The sequence below is a fragment of the Larimichthys crocea genome, chromosome XVII (genome assembly GCF_000972845.2).
Source record: "Larimichthys crocea isolate SSNF chromosome XVII, L_crocea_2.0, whole genome shotgun sequence".
Taxonomy (NCBI): domain Eukaryota; kingdom Metazoa; phylum Chordata; class Actinopteri; family Sciaenidae; genus Larimichthys; species Larimichthys crocea.
Window position 1 is genome coordinate 24,144,666 of NC_040027.1, and position 21,664 is coordinate 24,166,329.

Below are 21,664 nucleotides of genomic sequence, written 5' to 3' on the forward strand. Positions count from 1 at the left end.
AACCAATGGTCACGAGCAAATATTTAATGTGGCCACCATGTGCCCATGAAAGCATTTCTTTGTGACATGATGTCAAACTCAATATATTCTCCAATGTTCACAGTAAAAAACCGGCGTTGTGAGTTTGGATGTGACTTAACTGCAATTTACTTTTTTCCATGTCACAACTTTTAGGTCTGAAGTCAGACATAACAAACCCTGGACAATTATAACACATCACAGAGAGGCAGGCAGGCATGTTTGCAGTCACGCACACGCAGGGTCTTTCTCAAAGAGATTTTTCTTTCGATCTCACGTGCTGACATGTTCTCTGTGTACTATTCCAGTCTCTTTAATTTAGCCTCTCACCATTTCACACATGCACATACCATAGTTTAAGTAGGGTAAACTCCATAGTCCTTTATGAGTCCAATTAAAAAGTAGGAGGGGCCACTTCTCAAAACTGTTTGATGTTGAGGTAGCAATCTCTTGTCGTTGCTGCTGTGAGCCAGCTTGAATTGGGACGTGGGTCTCTCTGTCATTTTCTTTTGAATTGTCCCCCAAATGAGTTGCATGCCAGCAGTAAAACCTTTTATGATTGGTCTTCCAAGTTTTCCCCAAGAGGGGATCTCATTTAGCAGCACTTTACATAAAAAGGGGTTACATCATTTATGGTACCTCCATAAATTGATCTAGATATATTCTTCATCTGTCTTGCCGATGTCACTCTATGAGTTGTTTGAGGCAAAGATGTGGGAGAGCATACTTGTGATGATGCCAAAATAGATCACAAGCATCATTGCAGACTTAGTTTAATTGTTCCACCAGCGCTGTCTCTGTTTTTCATTCTCTTTATGATCTGGCAGTCTGTCTGTCTCTTCACTGCTGAATACATGACTGTCTCTCTTCTTTAAGATACCATCTCCAGCATCCACAACTATTCACGATCAATATCCCTGGCCCAGTCCCGCTCTCTCTCTCACTCTCTCACTCTCTCTCTTCTCTATCTTTGTCATATCTCAAAAATTCCTTTTAAAATCCAATTTTAAAAGTCAGGGAAAAGCATTTGGCTCTGTCTTTGAAATGTTGGCTGTGTGGTCTGGCAACACCCACATGTATATCCTCGCTTTGACAACCTGAACCTAAATATTTCCTTGCATGAGTTGTAATCTAGACACAAAATCCGGCTAACCACTGTAATTTACAGAATCTGTAAGTGAAAAGAGCCCCCCTTGTCAAGAGCAGGGGGAAGGGAGGTAGAGGGGAGTATAACATTTGTAATTTACTTTTAGGGGAGTCTGACTCAGGATCCAGATGCTCGAATGAGGGTTTGCTTGTGTGTGAAGAGGTATGTGTAACTATAAAACCAGTGTATATTTCTATACTGTTAAAAAGAGTCTGTTTTTAGGTTTCTACATATAAACCATAAAGGACAAACAGAGGATTTATTCAACCACCAGGACCACCAATCTTACCTCTCAACCTATTTTTAAAGAAACATTTTGTAACTTTTTTTTTTTACTATAAAATGAGACATTAAATCATTTTGATACTATTGACTTACTACCATTGACTTATAATCAGGTCAATAGTGCCTCTGTCAGTCCTGCTCTGTGTCCCATACACAATATGTAACTCTGTGTCCCAGGTACAATCGAGAGGTATGGAATACTTTATGGCACTGGGGCACTCAGCATCATCATCACGATTATGATATTGGTGAAACTGTATCATGAAGAAAATGTTTCTGGTTTTCCCTCCAATGTCCTCCTCTCTGATTTACAGAGTTTCCTGATGGACAGTAAACTGCTACAAACTTTTGCTGCCGTTAGCTAATGTTAGCTCAGTTTGTTAGCAGGGCTGCCCAGACTGTGAGCCTAGAGCACTGGGGGAGTGTTAGTGTTTGTATTACATTTTGGTTTTCCGACCTGGGGCCCAGGTGACTGCTGTTGGGAAACAGAGCCGGTGTCATGCCAGAAACAGAACTAGGCAAGAGAGCAATGTAACCAGACATAATGTCAGACGCAAAAAGTTTGAAGAGGACGTAAAAAGCTAGGAAGAGAAAAAGAGAGTATGACTGTGCAAGAAGCCACAGGACAAGACAATGTTTTTTTTAGAGGGGAGGTATTTTTTTTTTATTTTGCTTTAATGTTCCTTGTTTCTTGCCCTCCACACCTGAATGCCAATTGACGGATTCCTCAATGGACACTGGGAGTATAGATTTTCACTAAGGAACTCCTTAGAAATTCTATCTGAAAACCCCTCGGAAGAAATTGTTGTTATTAGAGTTGGTCTGTTGCTCCTCGATATCTTATACTCTGTTCAGAAAGGGCTGAAGATGACTGTTTTCTCTTATGAGATTTTTAAAATCTCAATTTAACAAAACAGCTTCACCCGAGAAACACAAATACTCAGCAGAGCAGCTGAAAAGAAGAAGGAAGATCCTGTTGCACAAGTGTAGAGTTTTGTAGTGTTTACTTGCACAGTCATGGTAGTTATAGAAAATGATTATTCCTTAGGTTTGGAAACTATTTATATTTTTGAGCTTCATAAACAGGTGCTTTTTTTGGTTGCATAGAATAAAACAGGAAATCTGTTTTAACACACCACATGATGAAAAAGAGCCCCCCACTGTACAGTTTCCTCTGCTTCGTGATCTCAATAGTGTACACAAGTCACCATCTGCTACACTATAAATATCCCGTATACACTTGCACTCAATCAAAGGCCAGGAGAATATGGATATATATTTAAGCAGATATTTTTTCATCCTTACTGCATGTACTTTATTTCAATGGATCATAGTTACTACTGGTCATGACTGTTTTTCTTAGGAAAAAAGAGTATGAAAATTATGTTTGCTGTCAACATGAAAGTTAGATATCTCCTTCTTGGAGGAAGTAGAAAGTACAAACAAAAACAAATGATTGTATTTTTTAATACATAGAAGATCAAGTTAGAAATAATATTACCTCTGGATGTAAGACTGGACTAGTATGGCTTCAATTTTAGGTTCTTAATGCTGGACATCAGCAATTCATTCTATTACTGAAATGTACACAAAGTATACACTGGGATTAGATTATTTAAACTTGGTTTATATTTGTTATCTAAATTCCCAGGATTTGCTGCATTCCCACGAGCATTCAAGCTTGCCATATAATCAGCCAACAAAAGCAACTAAGCACCTTTTAGTGGATGTATGATCCACGCTGAGACCTAAAGCAGCCACCAGGTGTTTACACTTGTCTTGCAGGAAACTAATTTGCGTTTCCCAACATAAACTAGACTTTCTCTCAGGGGCAAACCCATAACAAATGGACAGACAGACAGGCCTCCACAAGTTTTCCTCCTCTTGAACATTGCTGCTGGTATTTCCAGTTCATGTGGTGTGGGCCGCATCATGTGAGGCCTCTTTACCCAGATTGCTGTTATGATTTTATTGCAGTCTTGATTAGGCACATGTGACTAACTGCAAACCCCTGTTGGCAACGGGTGAGTGGTTGGCAGAGAAGCAGAGGTCTTCCAGAGCTCTGAATTGTAACGAGATTCAGCCTTGCGGGTTCACAAGGCAAGAGCCATTCGCCGGGAATTTGATTCTTCTGGCCATGTGGAACAAAGTTGGCCCAACTCACTTCATTTCACACATTAACTGTTGTGTTTGCGTAGAAGAGAGACATTTTCATTCTGCAGGCGGTCTCCACTACCTCACAGAAGAAAAATGCTAACCCTGCTTCACTTCCCACGGAAAAACCAGCCGAGTTGAGTTGGTGAGAGAGGGAAAATATTGGGGTCTTTTAAATGCAAAAATTTAGTGGGGGGAAATGGAAATATGACCATTTTCCTGAGATGAAAAGCAGAGCACATCAAGATTCAGTCATGATATTCTGAAGAATAGGTTGGACCTCTTTCTCTTTATTTCCTTGGACTGTTTTTCCAGGGTATGGGGGGGAAGAAATGGAAAGAGACATGGTTATGATTTGCATCGTGATGGATGCCAAGACAAATTGGGTAGCCATTTTTTTCTCTCCCTGTTAAAGGGGCTGCTGCGTAGAAGGAGCCGTTATACATTTACCACATCAAAGGACCATTCACATTTCTATCATACACACTTGAGAGTGGTGGAGCCAGGGAAACGAGGGAGAACGAAATTAAAACAACCTTTTAAAATAATAAAATTGGGGGTGGTGCATTTTCAGTGAGTAGAGGGGCTGCGATGCTACAGAGCTCTTGTGTGGTCCCAACTCCTCTGTCTCCTTCTCTCTCTCTCTCTCTCTCTCCCCCCTCTCTTTCCCCCGGCTCTTCCTTCTTCTCTCACATTTTCTCTTCCCTCTTTTGTGGCTCTAAGCCTATGAGCTGGCGTTGGCCCTTCCTTACTACACACCCAGTGGGGCTTTAAAAGGCAGGGCCGGAGGTCTTAGCAGCCACACACAACTCTCTGCCTGTGCGTCTCTGTCTTTTGGTCTCTGTGTGTTGCTCTGAGAGCCGGCTGTGTCAACCTCTCCAGCCTCCAGGTCACTTGGATTAGAGATGCTGATGCCACATTGCAGGGCCCCCAGTCTCCTGCTCATCGTTCTGGGCCCCATACTGTTGGCTGTGGGCCGGGCTGCTATGGAGAGCCAAGGTGAGGAGACGACAGAGTTATTATTGCTGCCTGCGGTTGGGATATTAGTAGCAATTTGTGGGCAGACAAATGGACGCGACACATGCAGGTAACCTCAACCTGGTAAAGGGTGTGAGTGTGTGAGGGCAAACTGTGCTTGGGAACAGCACCAACTCAGGTGTGTAGGTGTAATGGAGAGTCTGTGTATATGTTTGCCTGTGTCTACCTGTTATTTTAAAATGTGGGATGGACTGTTTGTCTTTTCCAGTTGTTTTGGGGTACGGCTAGAGGATTTTTTTCTTTTTGACTCTCAATAGGCATGAATAGACAGTGTCTTCCTAGCTGTTTTTGTCATTTTGACACCTCTTGAGAAACCTCTTCTCTTGTCGAACCTAAGGCCAAATATAATTAAAAGTGTCAAACAAAGGCAAGAGGGGGATGAGTGTGCACCTACAGAAACACTACAGCTTTGCTATTCCTCACATGCAAACACCACAGCTTGCAAAGTAGTCATTGTCAAGCACATATCTGATTATCTGTGGGATCTCTAAGATCCAGTCATATCCATCCACACTCCCCATACAACCATCTCAATCTCTATCTACGTGTGTGTTTCCACGGAGCAGCGCTGTACGAACTTGAGAAGGAACCAGCCTATTGGGATGCTCAGGCCAGGGCAACACTGGATGCTGCGCTGAAACTCCGCCCTAGAGATCACCAGGCCAAGAACATCATCCTGTTCCTCGGCGACGGTAGGTCACGCTATCATTATGGAATCTATTCCAGCAAACATTCAATACTGACGTGGTTGTGGTTGAGGTTGAAGTTTGAAACAGAAAAAAAAAACTACTGCTTTCAGCCTCAATGACAAATACAGACCAATATACACTGCAAGACAATGCTTAAGTGTGTTCAGTTACAGTATGTTTGGTGTGCTCAAAATAGATTTGTGTAACTAGTGGTGTCGACGTCTAGATGAGCCAGTGGTCATATTAAAACTTTGGGCAGCTTTAGTCATTTATTCAGATGCTTAAAATTGATTATGTGGGCTTGGCAAGCAAAGACTCAGCCATATGAATAATTACTCAGAAGCAGAGGCAGAAGTAGTTGTGACATTAATCTCTTAGGGAAGAGGGGTTCTCATCTCTGGTTTCTTTTCAGTGTTGCTAACCAAAACACCTTGAGGTCTAATACATGTTGAGTGAATTTTATTCCTTACAAAAACATTTGCAAAGATTTTTTAGATATCTTCAACTGTGCATTGTCTATACCCATGTTTTCTTCCATTCTTCTTCTTTACTGCCTTTGTTGGCACATGGCTTAATTGCACCATGCATGTATATGATTTAAACAAAACAAGGACTTACTCGCAAAACATTTACAATAACATAGGGTGGATCTCATCCTGAAGATCCACTTTTGGCACAATACACTCCTTCTTTAGCAGTACAGTGTGGCATTCAGTGGCTGTACTGTCTACCAAAGGAACCACTATTGCCATTTGGGGAAAGTTTCCATCTGGATCGGATTTGATTGCCAATATTTCACATTAATTGTCACTTGGATGGTATATTTACAGCTGGTGAAGCATGAGGGTAATTTTTGTAAGGGAAGCTGTTTAAAATGCGCAGATGAGTGTGTTTTCCTGTTAACTACTAGAATATCAGACGTACTGAGTCACATTTCTGGGTGGTTGAAGCTTAGTTTTCTTTTTGCATCTCTCCAGTAATGTCCTGCCCAGAGCATGTTCTCAGTTTTATTATGGGGATGTTAAAGGGTGATTTGACTGCATCACAGTGGCATGGACTTTGTAAAGTTGGGGATGAAAGTCAACAGTTGACCACAGGAAGAGAGAAAACAGGTCCCTTAATTGATTCACAAAAGTGATCAAAAGGCAAATACTGTATATGTTTTATGGCAAATAGTGACATCAGTATTTTTGTATGTTTATATTATGCATGTTCTACCACTAATGGTCTGAATACTTGCCTGGAAGAGTCAGTGTTGGTCTGTGTGATGCTTGTATTTGTGGTTCTCCTTGAAAACCACTGCCATAAATGCCCTGTATTTGTGGATTATGTTGATGTTAACGGCCTTGGCATGCTTTGACTTTGTTTACTTAGAGAATTTTTGAATCAAAAATTTTTCCTCTCACAGTTATACTTTGAGTTTTCTAAACATATTTAATATTTCTGGTCTGGAAATGTACCCAAGAGAACATTTTAGTGTATTCTGGGTTCTGTGGTCAGAAGACAAAGAAGTGAAGCTAAAAAAAAAAAAAAAAAAACTGGATCGACCATATCCAGTGACCCTCACCTGTCAATCACTGTCTCTCAGGGATGGGTGTGTCCACAGTGTCGGCAGCTCGAATCCTGCGAGGTCAGATGGAGGGCGGATCAGGGGAGGAGACAATGCTGGCCATGGACACCTTCCCATATGTGGCCCTATCAAAGGTAACAACACAACACTGCTAGTTCATAATGTATGTATGTATGTATGTATTACTACTAATCTTTTTTTATGTGTCTGTACTCGGTGACCTCTGAAGTGCTCTGCCTCCATACACACACACACACACACACACACGCACACACACACACACACACACCGACACACACACACTATCAGCACAGATATCAGTGGATGGAGTCCAAGGAAGATCTCTGTTGTCAGATGCTCTGTGTTTGAGAAAGATAAATAAAGTGAGAGAAGGAGAGACCACATGCTAATTTGCTCATCATGTATGTGTGTGTGTGCATGCGAGCGTGTCAGTCTGTGGTTGCTTGGTAAATCAGTACAGTGTGACACATGAAGAGAGAAGGAGAAAAAAAAAAGATATAGACCGAGATGCACTGCAGATGCAGTATGAAGAAGGGAGGTTTACAGCGTGTGTCAGTTTTTCACATTTTGTTCTCCCAACATGTTACATCTTGCCTCATACCATCTGACTTAAATACTCAAACCAAAGCGTGGAGGGGAATTAGTCAAAATCAGCACTTAGACTGAAAATGCTGACATTGCCGTAGATCACAGTGAAAACAGATTTCAAATCAGATTAGAGTTGGTTTTATCAGCTTCATGGCCTTAAATAATCCCTCAGAAAGAGTGTGAGTGAGTCTGAGTATTGAGTGTCTTTGGCGTCTCTGTGGTCTAACCCATATTATAGAAAGGGAAATAGTACTTTAAATACATGTGTACTATTCAGTCATTAATTGTGTTTGTGTTTTTCCTCCATAGACCTACAGTGTGGATAAGCAGGTAGCAGACAGTGCAAGCACCGCTACAGCCTATCACTGTGGGGTGAAGGCCAATGCTAAAACAGTAGGGCTCAGTGCTAACGCAGTGGCCTACGAGTGTAACACCACCTTCGGTAATGAGGTCTACTCAGTACTACGCCGCGCTAAAGCACAAGGTAAAGTAGACACTAAATGGCTTGTAGTAGTGTAGTGAGTGTGCGGGTGTGTAACTGAAAGGTTTGCTGGTTTGAACTGCATTATTATCTCACATAATGCATTGACCTACATGCCTTGAAAAAAAAAATATATATATATAATATGAGTAATAAAGCAATCATCTGATAAGCATGTTCTTTGCTACTCAATTGTCACCAATTATAGTTCAATGTTCAGAATATGTCTAGCTTATGCCTAAGTCAGAGATATCTAATTTGTTGGGTTTGTTTTGACATTTTTTATGAAGTTCTTTTAAAAATAAATTATATTGTGCTACTTTTTAATGGTTCCTATAATCCTATTAAATTTTCCAAGGGAAAGAAAATTGTCCTTATAATTCAGTTGTTGCCAATCGGACTGTCAAACACTGAGAGCTAGTGAAGATTAAAATACAACAAAATATATGTAAGTGATCATTTTTCACTGATTCATTGCTGCGGTAAAAAAAAAAAAAAAATCTTCCATTGGGATTCATTACATAGTCAGGAAAGACTGTGGGACCATTAATGACAGAGGCTGTGTCCTGATTTCTTCCTCCAGAGCAGCTCTATGTCCAAGAAAATTCGGAATAAATAAACCTTCAATGTGCAGCACTGTCATTTCATATTGAATGTCTTTTACTTCTGATTTGGGTGCGTCTGTGCATTTTCCAGGTAAATCAGTTGGCATAGTTACCACCACCCGTGTCCAGCACGCCTCCCCAGCTGCTGCTTATGCCCACTCTGTCAGCCGCAGCTGGTACAGTGATGCAGATCTTCCCTCCAGCGCTCGCAGACAGGGCTGCGTTGACATTGCAACCCAACTGGTCACCAACGTTGACATTGATGTAAGAACAGTTCTGTTTGACATGTATTTCAAGATCAAGATATTTGATGAACTGGATCAAGTTCAATTAATACTCTACTTACTGCAATAATCTTATATGGCTCACTGGCGCGTACAACAAAGTTGTAGTATATTGCTTATCTACAATAGGAGAATGTCCTTTGATGATTGTTTTGCTTTCAGATGGATAAAGAGCAGTTTGGAAATATTTTGCAAAGTGTTGTAATGTATACTTACAGTGTAGCCCCCTCTTTTATTAGAATATGACTATGACTTCGATCTGTTGAAATAATTTTATGACTTTACAAGACTGTACAGGAAGTATATACACACACACCCACACACACATATATGCTTACCGGCAATGTTGTATGATAATCATTTGCACATGATATGTGAGGAGAATGAAGTAGATCAGCAGTTTTGTAAAAAACAGGGCAGTGAAATTCTTCAGTATTGTTTTGTTGTACATTAGTAATGATTCCATTTCTCTCTGGTGTTCTTTTAAGGTGATTCTGGGAGGAGGGAGAATGTACATGACACCAAAAGGCACCTCAGACCCTGAGTACCCTACCTCTAACTCTCGAAAGGGGGACCGCAAAGACAAGAGGAACCTCATTGACGTGTGGCTGAAGGCTAAACCAGTAGGATTTCCTTAACATTGCTGTTGGATATTCCCGTGTATTTCAAGATATCACAGTCTCACAGCTTCAAATGTCCTCTGGTTTGTTTTTCAGAACAAGAAATCACACTACGTTTGGCACAGGAAGGAGTTTGACGAGATAAATGTTAAAACTACTGACCGGCTCATGGGTGGGTATAGATGTGTGAACAAAGACCGATATGAGGTTGAAGAGATAAGCAGAGCTTGTTTCAGTATATAAAACACACCCTGACACGAATGCACACGAGACTGGTAGACAGGCAGGGAAAAAAACACATATTACGTACACACTTGCACACTTACAATAGTTGAACCTCCGTATCTACGTTACCCAGGTGTTGTCAGATAAAGGTCTTATCTAAAATATGAAGCTTTTTCAGTGGCTTATAACCAAGGATTCCAGAAAGGTCAGCTTTCATCTTTACAGCCATGCAAAGTAGTCATGACGATGCACTATAAATTCAGTTAGCTAGTATTACCAACCCTAATTACTGTCATAAAAACCAAAGGGCATGGTTCTTGCTGTGTGTTACAAATAGATGTACTACTTACTGTATTTAAACTGGCCCCTGCTTTACATACAGTAAGAGATCACATGACAACAGAACAAGTCTCTCCAAAATGTCAGTAATAAGTCTAATTATTATTAGGATGATTGGAGCATGTTTTTGATCAATCGGCAGCAGCTTGTAATTGATTTCAGAATAAATGGGAATCATGATCTTTAAAGCAGCTTAGTTTTAGTATACAGTCTTGGTATGTTATTGGCTTGGGCATATTATTAGGTAGATAAATTCAGTGATTTTCCTTGTACCTCTTTCACTTAAGCCTTAAGTTTGATTTTTTTTTTCTCTCTGTCTGTTCTTTATCTCTGCCAGTTTAGATTTAACTCATCGTTACGAAAGTACTCTGCCAAAGTTTTAAATTCTACAGTAAAATAATCTCATCCTTTTCCCCCCGATGTTTCTAGGTCTGTTTGAGCCAAAGGACATGAGATTTGAGGTTTTCCGGAACAGCACACGTGACCCCTCTATTGTTGAGATGACAGAAAAGGCCATTCAAATTCTCAGCAAGAATCCCAAAGGATATTTCTTGTTTGTGGAAGATGAGTACTACATCAACAGTCCTGTAATTTAAAATGTTGCAAGCATATCATTTTCAGCATCATGGTCACAATGGTCATTTATACCTTGAGTGACTTTTGTAACCTGATGCAGATGCAGAATACATGGCTGACAATGTAGATCAAGCTCTTTCATTTTAAAAAAAATGTCATTAATATTATCCTACGACACCTATTTTTTGAAGAATGTAAGGCAAAAACATCATAAAGCATAATCAAATGTTCCTTTAAGCTACTGCTGAAATTAGTCTGGTGCTATTAATGTACTAATCAGATGTTTTGTTCTGCACTGTTACGAGGTAGAATTGATCATGGCCACCACGACGGCATTGCAAAATTGGCACTGACAGAAGCTGTGATGTTTGACCGAGCCATTCAGCGTGCTGCGCGGCTAACCAAAGAATCAGATACTCTGACTGTGGTCACTGCTGACCACTCCCATGTCTTCACGTTTGGTGGAAACACACCCCGAGGGAATCCAATCTTTGGTATGGTCCAAAGCACAAACACTTCAAGCGGATTAAAATTAACATGAAAAGTAAAGAATAACAAAGGGGGTTTGAATGCAAACGACACATGGAAAATAGCCAGCCTGCAATGACCCTAATGTATGTAGGCGATTGCATAATGTTGCAGTTATGTAACTTGCATGTTAAAAGCTTCCTTTTTTGTCTCATAAAGTACATGTGAGTCTGTTTTGCCTCTGTGTGAAAAGATACTTTGACCAATATATTATTACTCAACCATATTTTCTCATTCAGGTCTGGCACCAAAGAAAGCGGATGACAAAATGCCTTTCACCAGCATCCTATATGCCAACGGCCCTGGTTATGTCCACATAAATGGAACCAGAGGGAACATCACAATGGTGGATTACTGTAAGCACGAACTAATGTCTTTCAGATGCTGCACTCGTCTGTGTTGATGTGTGTACAGACAGCGTGAACTGATGTGGTTACGCTTGACTCATGACTGTGTTTTGTTCTGGAAAGCCAAGATGAAATATGATGTTCATGGCTTTCGCTGTGCTGTCTTCTGTTCTGTTCTCTGCACAGGCCTCACTGTGTACATGTAACTGCACTTAAAACGGCAATTTGTATTTCTTTGTGGAACACTAGACACCAATGATCCAGTTCCTCCTCCTCTTGTTTTGCACCATTCGCTTTAGTCATTGCATGAGTGTGTATATTCAAAGGTGGAAATACTTCTATCCAGGGATGAATTGCCTTATAAACCCCCCAATTTTGTCTTTTTGAATGCTTTGACGTCACTTTATGTTTTTGGAACCAGTATTTCTGTCTCAACAGTGTACACTCATGTGGTACCTTGAGTAAACATGCAATTACAAGTAAGAGATTCATTTCTAAAATTTGATGTATTCATCCAGAGAAACACGAAGCACTGGAAAAGTAAGCATCTACATTCTAATAGACTGAAAGATGCTGAGGCCAAAACACTATTGCAACATTTCTTTTAGAGAAGTAGAAGCCAAAGAGAATAAAGGTTTTTCTCACAGATCCTTTTAACAATAAATCCATAAAAGACTCTTTATCAACACTGCATTTGTTTTACATCATAACGTCAGGAACACACCAGTATCCCACTTGTTTTATAGCATTAAATGTTTGGTTTTGGGGAGGAACAATATGTGTAATGTGTCAGTACACTGAACTTTAGAAAGTCCCGCAGTAAATGCTATAATTTTATCAAAAGGACTTCCATTACCTTCTGGGCTTTGAAAATGTTGTAATTAACTTTAATTAGGTAAATTACAGAAAATTTACAAAACACCATTTTATGGGCGGAACAGCCACAAAAACATCTTTGAGGCAAATGTAATCTTAGAGCTATCCAATGATGCTCACTGGTGTGGGTGGTATTTGAACTAACAGACAAAGGGGATCCAGTGTAATCTACTGTAATAAGAGCACTTAACCAATGCCATGGGTGTCAAAGGCAGGACATTTCATTTTTATTTTAGTAAAGCACACTTTGTCTTTTGTCTTTCGGTTCACATTTCACACAGTGAAGAACAAAACAAGTCTGGCTTCACATCGTGGTTAATTTATGGGGACATGGTTTATAAAAACATCTGTTTTGTTTTAACACTTAATGATCCAAGCAGAGAGTTGCTCAAAACTGTTTTTTTATTACACTCTACTCATTTCTTTCCAGATGATGAGGAGTACATGCAACAGGCTGCTGTCCCACTTGATGCTGAGACGCATGGCGGGGAAGATGTGGCCATCTATGCCAAAGGCCCAATGGCTCACCTGTTCCATGGGGTGAAAGAGCAGAACTATGTGGCTCATGTTATGGCTTACGCTGCTTGTTTAGAGCCTTATATGAACTGCCCTCCTTATCCACACACCCACACCTCGAGCGGGGGTGTGAACTCGCCCTCAAGCCTCCTGTTTGGCCTGCTTGGCCTCCTCTGTTTACTCAGATGACCTCGAAACACACACGCACAGATCAGCGCACACATTTACACAAATACATTGTATGCATGTAGCAATACAGACACTTTATGCACTAAAACATACACATTCACCTTATGGACGCTGGCAAGTCAGAACACAGGGATAAACATTCAATGCTGTACTGTAACAGAAAGAAACTCACAGTCTTCCTGACCACACAATATAGATTCACGTGAGCTAGTAACCTTCAAAAAATGCATGTAGTAGCTCTTATTGAAATACAAACTAACAGGCAGGCAGTGCATGATAGAACACATGCAAATATGCAAACATGAATGTTCATTCTCACACAAGCCATTTCATGCAACTGTTGACAGTTTCTTTTTATAGATCATTAGCATTTACTTAATGAGGACTGTTTATAATCTGTACTTGCAACATGACTACTAACTTGCACTAACTAGTTCTTTCAGTAGTTAGTTAGATGTTTGTCCTCTTCTTAGTTTCTGAGGTAAATAGAAAGTCTGTCCGGACTCTGTTCGTTCAGAGCTGTTAAACATTTGCAAGGAACTGTAATTCACTAGTTACACATTCATCTGAGGCTTTAGCCAGAATAACAACTAAACAACTGTAACATGCAGTCTGAGGGCTCACTGTTCAGCTTGTGGACACAGACAGGACACACAGCTGTTGGTGTACATGATTGTCACTGTCCAGATGGAATAAATGACTATATGAGGGTAACATAGACCTGAACTACAAGCCATCGTGCCATGCCAAGCTGCAACACTCACAGACTTTACAAGAAATCAAGAAACGATGCTGTATCTCTTTCAGGAGTGAAAAATAATGTAGCCTTGAATTTTCTTTTTTTATTACGTTTGCATCTTGACCTCATTGGTTCCAAATAGTAAATCTGTTTTCTGTCAGATTTCCTGTCACTTGATATGTAATCTATTTGGATGTACATGAATGTATTTTGTAAACAAATATTGTCAATGTATTTTTATACTGTGTTTTTGCAAATGTTACTTAAATAAGGATGAAAAACATTACTTTTTCTTGGTGAGTACATTCTCCAATTCAGTTTCAGGAAAGGGTTTGCTGGTTTCCAAAGAAAGAAATAAAAATGTGGAGAAGGCTTGGCACAGTTGGGTGTATTGTAAGACATTAATCAGTACAAACATTTTACACATGGGAATCATCCCACTGTAATGGGATCAGATAGAGTACACTTGTAGTATATGTCATGCAAGCACGTGGAAGATTTAACACACATATATTTTCCCAAATCCATATACATTGGAAACCCTAGAAATACAACAAAGTGCCACATGAACATGCGCAAAGCAATCAACAGAATAAGTAAGAAACAAAAAGGGAAATATAGAATATATATATCGAAGAAAGACAGCATACTTCAGTCACACAGCTTATACAAGGAACAACCCTGTGACCTCTCTAAGAATTAGAGTAAACTGCATGGCACTGACCTTTAGAGACAGTCAAGTTAATGCCTTGTAATACTTGCAATATTGTCATACACTTCTATTATTTTGTTTTGGATGAATGTAAACTTACTTTTATTTGTCCATAGTCAGGGAATTCTGTCTTTTAGAGGTCTTTCTCATTTCACAAAATCCTTTGCTGTAAAACATCCAAGTGCTGATACTGACAAAAAACAGCTTGACCTTGAGATGGTCTGTCTGAGCCACAAGGCCAGTCAGTGTAGAAATGTTGAGGCTTTTTAACCACACTGCTGGAAAACATCACACAGATGTACAGTCAGACGCACCTGTGCACACACAGACACACATGTTATCAATTAATTCTGCCGCAAATTCAAATAAATTGCTCTGTTAGCTCTGTTTGCTCTGTTAGAAAACAAAGTTTTAACTAAGTGTGGGCTGAATTCTGGCCAGCTTAAATATAAGCTGTTCAGGCACCATAAAACAATGTAATAATTACCATCATTATATTATAATTCATGGTGGCTATAGGACAATAAAAGCTAAAGCTTTTCCTGATTAACATTCACCAGATAATGTTCTGTATTCCAATGCAAACATAAAAACAGATAACAGATTTATTACAGCACAATAAAGATTCTTGTACATTTCTTACATTTATAGCACTGTCAAACAAACACTTCAAAATAAAGAATGTATAATTTATTTTTAATACTAGTAAGATGTGTGTGCACGTGTGCACGTGTACGTGTGTGTGTGTGTGTGTATGTGTGTGTGTGTGTGTGTGTGTGTTGTATATGACCTCTGGCTCACATTGAAATGATCCTCCGTGTGCTCTTTGCTCTTTGGCTGCAGCTATAAAAGTTCAGAGCTCATAGTGTGGATACGTTCTAATGTACTCGCATATTCACATCTGCCAACACCATGGCAAGCAAAACTAAACTCATTTTTACTGGATTATTGATTCTCATTTCAGTGCAGTGGACTTTGTCTTACTCAGGTAAGGATCTGTTAACATATTGCTGCTGTTTTGTTTTTTGCTTTTATTTTTTCCTCTTTCTTATTTCCTTTCAAGGACAACACAATAGCTACAGTGCACTTCATGTCAACTTTCAATTCAAGGAAAAAAGAGAAGAAAAAGGTTATATGAGACAAGGATAAAATATGATTAATTGGCAGGCAGTGCTTTTTCCTGATATGCAAATATGTGTCTCTAATGATGCTGCAGAAAAACCTGATCTGAAACATTCACTTTTTTACAACCATGTATGTATAACAAAACACAATGGCGGAATCAGATCACAGCTATCCTCTCCTTTGTTCTTATGTATTATTCATTTTCACACCATCTTTGCCTTGTATGGAAAGTTTGATTTTGTTCCTCTTATTTCATATTGTAATTATCAGCAATGTAAGACTTGGTTTTAACAAACCTGTTATTGCAAGTCACACAAAATGAAAGCAGCACCTCATGTGGATGTTAAAGTAATTAATAAGCAACTGGTTGTGAATAGCACTGTCATTATATCTTCTTTCTAATAGAGGAAGAGCTCCATGCCAGCTACTGGAACAACAAAGCAAAGCAGGCTCTTTTCACTGCCCTGAATAATCAGCCTAATGTCCGCATGGCCAAGAACCTCATCCTCTTCCTGGGGGACGGTGAGTCTGAGAAACAATGATGTTCGTTTGTGAAGCATTTTCTTCCTTTAGTTCAGTTTGTTTGTCCAGATGACAAGGAGCCAGTAGAACTTGAAAGTTTGATTGTCATCATCATTGTGGTGTTGGTTCACCGGGAGAGAGAATGAAATTCAAACCCAGTGCACTTTGTGACCCCAGAAAGTGTGGATTCAAGGGTAGAAGAAGATGAATTTTGACATCTGATCATCAGCAGCTACTACTGCTTGGAAAGCCAAGCAAAGCAAAATGAACTAAACCACAGTCTACATTGCATGTGTAGCTATTTCCTCATGTGTGCTTAACCCGTCTGAACACCAAAAAAGGTTAACTACGGCAAAGAGTTCACATAAGTCCATGATACATAGCTGAAGATTTAGGGTAACTATTAAATTTTATTCAACTCTAAAATCTCTAAACTGGTAGTATGGGTGGCTACCAGATTAAAATATCTGTTATAGATTATCAACATTGTATTACAATGTATAACTCCATTGTAGAGTCAAGTTAAGTCAAACAAGATGGACTGATCATTTCTGACCTGACCAGTCATTTAGTCATGAAACTACTGCGTTCATAATCCAAGATAAGTATTTGGCAATGCCACTGGATCAATTATAAATTTATCAATGAATTATAGATTTATGGCTACAGACACCGCCACCCCATCCCACACACATGCTGATAACAGCTTGTTGAAGATTTTATCAGTGCTTGAGAGTATTCTGTAACATCTCCCTCCTTGCAATCAAATATCAAGTATATACCGCATGTTATAATATATTTGACTTGATTTTTCAAAGACATTTAATCTGATGGTTAATAGATAACCACATGACATGGTTTACATGTATAGTTCCTCACACATTATGCTGAAAGAAGATATATACAGTAAGTGTGAAAAGAAGTCAAAAGAAAGAATACAAATATGGAACATTTCCATATTTCCTTTTCATATTATCCACCATGTCTTTCACTGCCCTTTAAAATCTCATCATCAGCTGATTCTTATGAGGTTTATGGAGCACAATGGCAGCCCTGTGCTTGCCTAGTTGATGTTATCTAATACTCAGGTGTGTTTCCACCTGTTTCCAGGTATGGGGGTACCAACAGTGACTGCCGCTCGGATCCTCAAAGGCCAGATGGCAGAAAAATCAGGGGAGGAGACCAGTCTGGTTATGGATACCTTCCCATACCTAGCCCTGTCTAAGGTCAGCCCACTCTGACAACACACTTTTCTGAGCTGCTTGTACTTTCAAGACACTATCAAGCAGACAATGTACAAATGTCACTAGTGTACAACTACATATATAACTATCAAGCTTTCATATCATATGATGATAAAAGTAGCCTGTTGTCAATTTATCTTGACCTTAGGGGGTTTTACAATCAATACAGTGGGCAACACTCTCTTAGGCCCTCAGTTTAATTAGGGATCAACAAAAGAAACTGCTGGTCCATCCCAAAAAATGGTCTACTAAACTTAACTTATAACACCATAAATTCAAGAGTGCATTGCTTGTTGTTGAGGGTACATGTAAATGCTCAACAAGTCCAAGAACACAATCTTATTCTAACTCTCAGGATAAGAACACCTAAATGCCAGAGACGATAAATGTTCATATTAACTTGTGTAATTATATTTGGCCACTGCAGACGTACAATGTGGACCAGCAGATGCCAGACAGTGCTGGCACAGGCACAGCTTACACGTGTGGTGTGAAGGCCAACTACGGCACCCTGGGAGTCACTGCTGCCACCCCAAGGGCCAACTGTAAAGCTAGCCATGGGAATGAAGTCACATCGATTCTGCACCGAGCCAAGCAAGCAGGTAGGTTCAGGTTCCCACAGCTTTACTTTACAGTGGTTTTATTTTGACTTGGACATATCTGCTCTGACACTGTTTATGAGTCTGTGTTGATTACTCTGTACTCTTATTTTTCAATGTGGTTTGAAAATAATTTCAATCTGTTTTTTGGTGGTCAATAGCTTTTCTCTAATGCCTCCATTATCCATTATCTATGTCAGTATGTACAGTATAAAAAAAGATTTCCACAGTTATGACCACAACTGCTCTGTGTTTTAGGAAAATCGGTGGGAATTGTCACTACAACCAGAGTGCAGCATGCCTCTCCTGCTGCAAACTACGCTCACAGTGCCGACCGAAGTTGGTATTCTAACTCTGACCTCACTGATGAGGCTATCCAAAATGGCTGCCGTGACATTGCTTACCAGCTGGTTCACAACACAGAGATAAATGTCAGTCTTAATATAATAAATCCATCAACCTGCAGATAAAGTATAAGAAAAAGTGTAGAAGAATCTGATAAATCTTAAAATGTATAGAGTATGAAATATATATGACTATGTCTGATCCAGGTCATTCTTGGTGGAGGTCGTGAGTACATGTTTTCCAATATGACGCACGATCCAGAGTATCCATCTGACACAGGAGACCGAACTGATGGACAAAATCTTGTTGCAGAGTGGACAAAGAACAAAAAGGTAAATGGTAGATTTGATTGAATGAATGTTTTTTTCCCCCCCTCTGCAAACTGTTATATATTCTATTATATATTATCTATTAACATATTTTCAATAGTTATAATAGAGTTAAAACAGTACAGTCCCTCCTCTCACCCTTCCAAAAATTAATTTGTTTGTTTTGCCTACAGAATGTTAAATATGTTTGGAACAAAGCTGATTTTGATGCTGTCAACCCCAAAAATACAGATTTCCTGATGGGTAAGAAGAACTGTTTGATTCACCATACTGTACATGTATAAGGACAGCACCTCACATGTGTCACTCTAGATACATTACAGACACACAGTACTACATTCTCACAGCTTACCATGTAATTACATATCTTTTCTGTGTGACCACTATGTGAACCAACCAGAATTTTTCACCAGTCTGTGTTATTATTATGATTTGACAGATTTTAATTAATTGAAGACAATTCTCACAGGAACACATCATCCAAAATACATGATTGTGTAGTTATCTCACTCATCTGTGTGTAGTCTGTGGCTATTTTTTATTTAATTTATATTTTGTAGTCAATACAGTCAATATAGTCAATATAATTATGTGGATGTGGATATTCACATTCTAAAAATAGGCATATATTCCTTAGTTCTTCAAAATGAGGCTGCTGTTTCTCTCTGCGTTTAGGTCTCTTTGAGCCCAGAGACTGCCGCTACGAGGTTGACCGTGATCCAGCCATGGACCCCTCCCTTACAGAGATGACGGAGAAGGCAATTAAGATTCTCAGCAAAAATCCAAAAGGGTTTTACCTCTTTGTGGAAGATAAGTGTTAATTATTTCTCAGTAGGCAAACAACCACATATTCTAGAGTATGTTAAACTATCAGTGTAACTGTCCATTTCACACCATAAATAGTAAAAAATTGAAAACTATTGAAATTACAATTTAAGTCATTATTTAACCAGTAATTTAATCATTTAATTTTAACACCAGTGATTATATTTGGGGGGGTTATCTTTAAAATAGTCGATATAGATAATGTAGATAATAGTAAGATTATTTTGGAAAGTTTTTTGTCCAAACCATGGTTAGTATTTATTATGATGCCTATTTATACTTATTTTTATTTTGGACATTAAGTGGGAGAATTGACCATGGTCACCATGGAACGAAGGCCAAAAGAGCTCTCACTGAGACTGTTGAGTTTGACCGGGCGATCGGGCGAGCAGCTGAACTCACCAGTGAGCTGGACACTCTGACTGTGGTCACTGCTGACCACTCCCATGTCTTTGCTTTTGGAGGAAGCGCTGCCAGAGGAAACCCTGTTTTAGGTAAAATGCACTGAGCTGAGGGCAATTTTATAATAAAAAGGTGAATGTCATTTGTTGTTCCAAGTTCAAACAAACCTGTAAAGACTAATTTGTTTTGATTTGATTAATTTACAGGGGTGTCACGCTCAATTGCAAAAGACAATAAGCACTTCACCACTGCTGTGTATGGAAATGGCCCAGGATACCAGATTGTCAATGGAACTCGCCCAGATGTGAATGAGACAATTTCATGTAAGTCTGCACTGATAATCATTCAGGAGAAGATCCTGTAATATAGTAGCTCCATCTTGTGGCGTAACATTAGACCTACTGTACTGTAGAGACACAAAGAGGAACTCAATCTACTTCAGTGTCACATAAACGTCACAGGAACACATTTTGAGCTAGATGATAAACTCTATTACCTCTAGTGTCTCTTTAAATATGTATTGTCTGATCACAGCAAATATCATATTTTTTCCTGCCACAAATAAAAACAGAAGAACCTTTTAATATCAACAAAATTAAAATGATATATTATAGACCCTAATATATATTCCTCTGTAAAAATAATCTAATCAAAAAATGTACTTTCCATAGCTCTGCTAGAATACTACAATTATTAAGCTAATATTGTGTTTTTGTTGAGTCAAAGATTTGAATCAGTTGTTTGGAGTTTAACTGTATTGGATTTCATCATATTGTCAGGCGTTCATCTTATCTTAACCCTCTCTATGTCCAAACTGTAGGTTTGCAAAGATGTGACAGAAAAACATATAGAATTATCTAATGCTGATTTGTTCCATTCTCTCTCAGCGGATAAGGACTACCGTCAGCAGACTCCCGTCCCTCTTAATTCAGAGACCCACGGCATAGATGATGTAGCTATCTTTGCCAAAGGTCCCATGTCACACCTTTTCCACGGTGTCCAAGAGCAGAGCTACATTGCACATGTCATGGCGTATGCTGCCTGCATAGAACCCTATGAGAACTGCGAACTGGACAACCATGCTGGATCCATCCACCCCAGCCTTTTGCTCCTCCTGCTGGGTCTCCTTCTCCTCTCACTCTGCTCTGTCTAAGATGACGACCCTTGGGTTAGGGTTAGGGTAATAATTGTGCTATTAGATATATTCACGCTTTCTGTGTAGAATTAAAGAGGTCTATAATAGCGATCACTGCCATTTTAACTAATTTCAAGTTGGTTCCGTTAACCTTATTGTGAAATGCATCAGTGAGCGATGACTTTTAACACTCCATTGAGTTTATTTATATGAAATTATGGTTGCAGTTATTTTTGAAATATTTTTAATAAAGCTGTCATTTCTCAATGATATTATGGTGGATATACAAAAATGATAATTGTCTAACACTGTTCATGTTTCAAGAAGTTGTATGCTCCACATTGTACAAGAAAGCCATACCTTAGGCAAGGAGGCAAATTGTTTTATTTCTTTGTTGTAGCTACCAAGGGTATAACAATGAATAGGCCTCAGCCAGACAAAAATAATTTTCTTCATCTTTTTCCAGCTCGCACTGCCATTTTATTCACTTACATATACACTTTGTTTTTATTTATTTGTGCTTAATGGACACATCCATGTCCTGTAATACAGTCATTTATAAATTAAAATAGCAGGACCATTGCTGTATCT

At 39.2% G+C, this 21,664-nt stretch overlaps 2 protein-coding genes across 2 annotated transcripts; both read left to right on the forward strand.

Moving 5' to 3' along the window:
- The first annotated feature begins 3,663 nt into the window (after window positions 1-3,663).
- On the forward strand, window positions 3,664-14,228 carry alpi.1 (alkaline phosphatase, intestinal, tandem duplicate 1). The gene is made up of 12 exons (XM_019256672.2): window positions 3,664-3,749; window positions 4,328-4,603; window positions 5,209-5,334; window positions 6,920-7,035; window positions 7,820-7,994; window positions 8,688-8,860; window positions 9,369-9,503; window positions 9,597-9,672; window positions 10,494-10,628; window positions 10,943-11,134; window positions 11,408-11,524; window positions 12,822-14,228. The coding sequence occupies exons 2-12, from the start codon at window positions 4,510-4,512 to the stop codon at window positions 13,094-13,096; spliced, it is 1,614 nt and encodes a 537-aa protein (XP_019112217.2). The 5' UTR covers window positions 3,664-3,749; window positions 4,328-4,509; the 3' UTR covers window positions 13,097-14,228.
- Window positions 14,229-15,446: 1,218 nt separating this feature from the next.
- LOC104939951 (intestinal-type alkaline phosphatase-like) lies at window positions 15,447-21,348 on the forward strand. Its single transcript, XM_027290456.1, has 11 exons — window positions 15,447-15,535; window positions 16,078-16,194; window positions 17,305-17,420; window positions 17,866-18,040; window positions 18,296-18,468; window positions 18,589-18,714; window positions 18,885-18,954; window positions 19,387-19,521; window positions 19,839-20,030; window positions 20,145-20,261; window positions 20,826-21,348. The coding sequence occupies exons 1-11, from the start codon at window positions 15,460-15,462 to the stop codon at window positions 21,089-21,091; spliced, it is 1,563 nt and encodes a 520-aa protein (XP_027146257.1). The 5' UTR covers window positions 15,447-15,459; the 3' UTR covers window positions 21,092-21,348.
- Window positions 21,349-21,664: the final 316 nt, after the last annotated feature.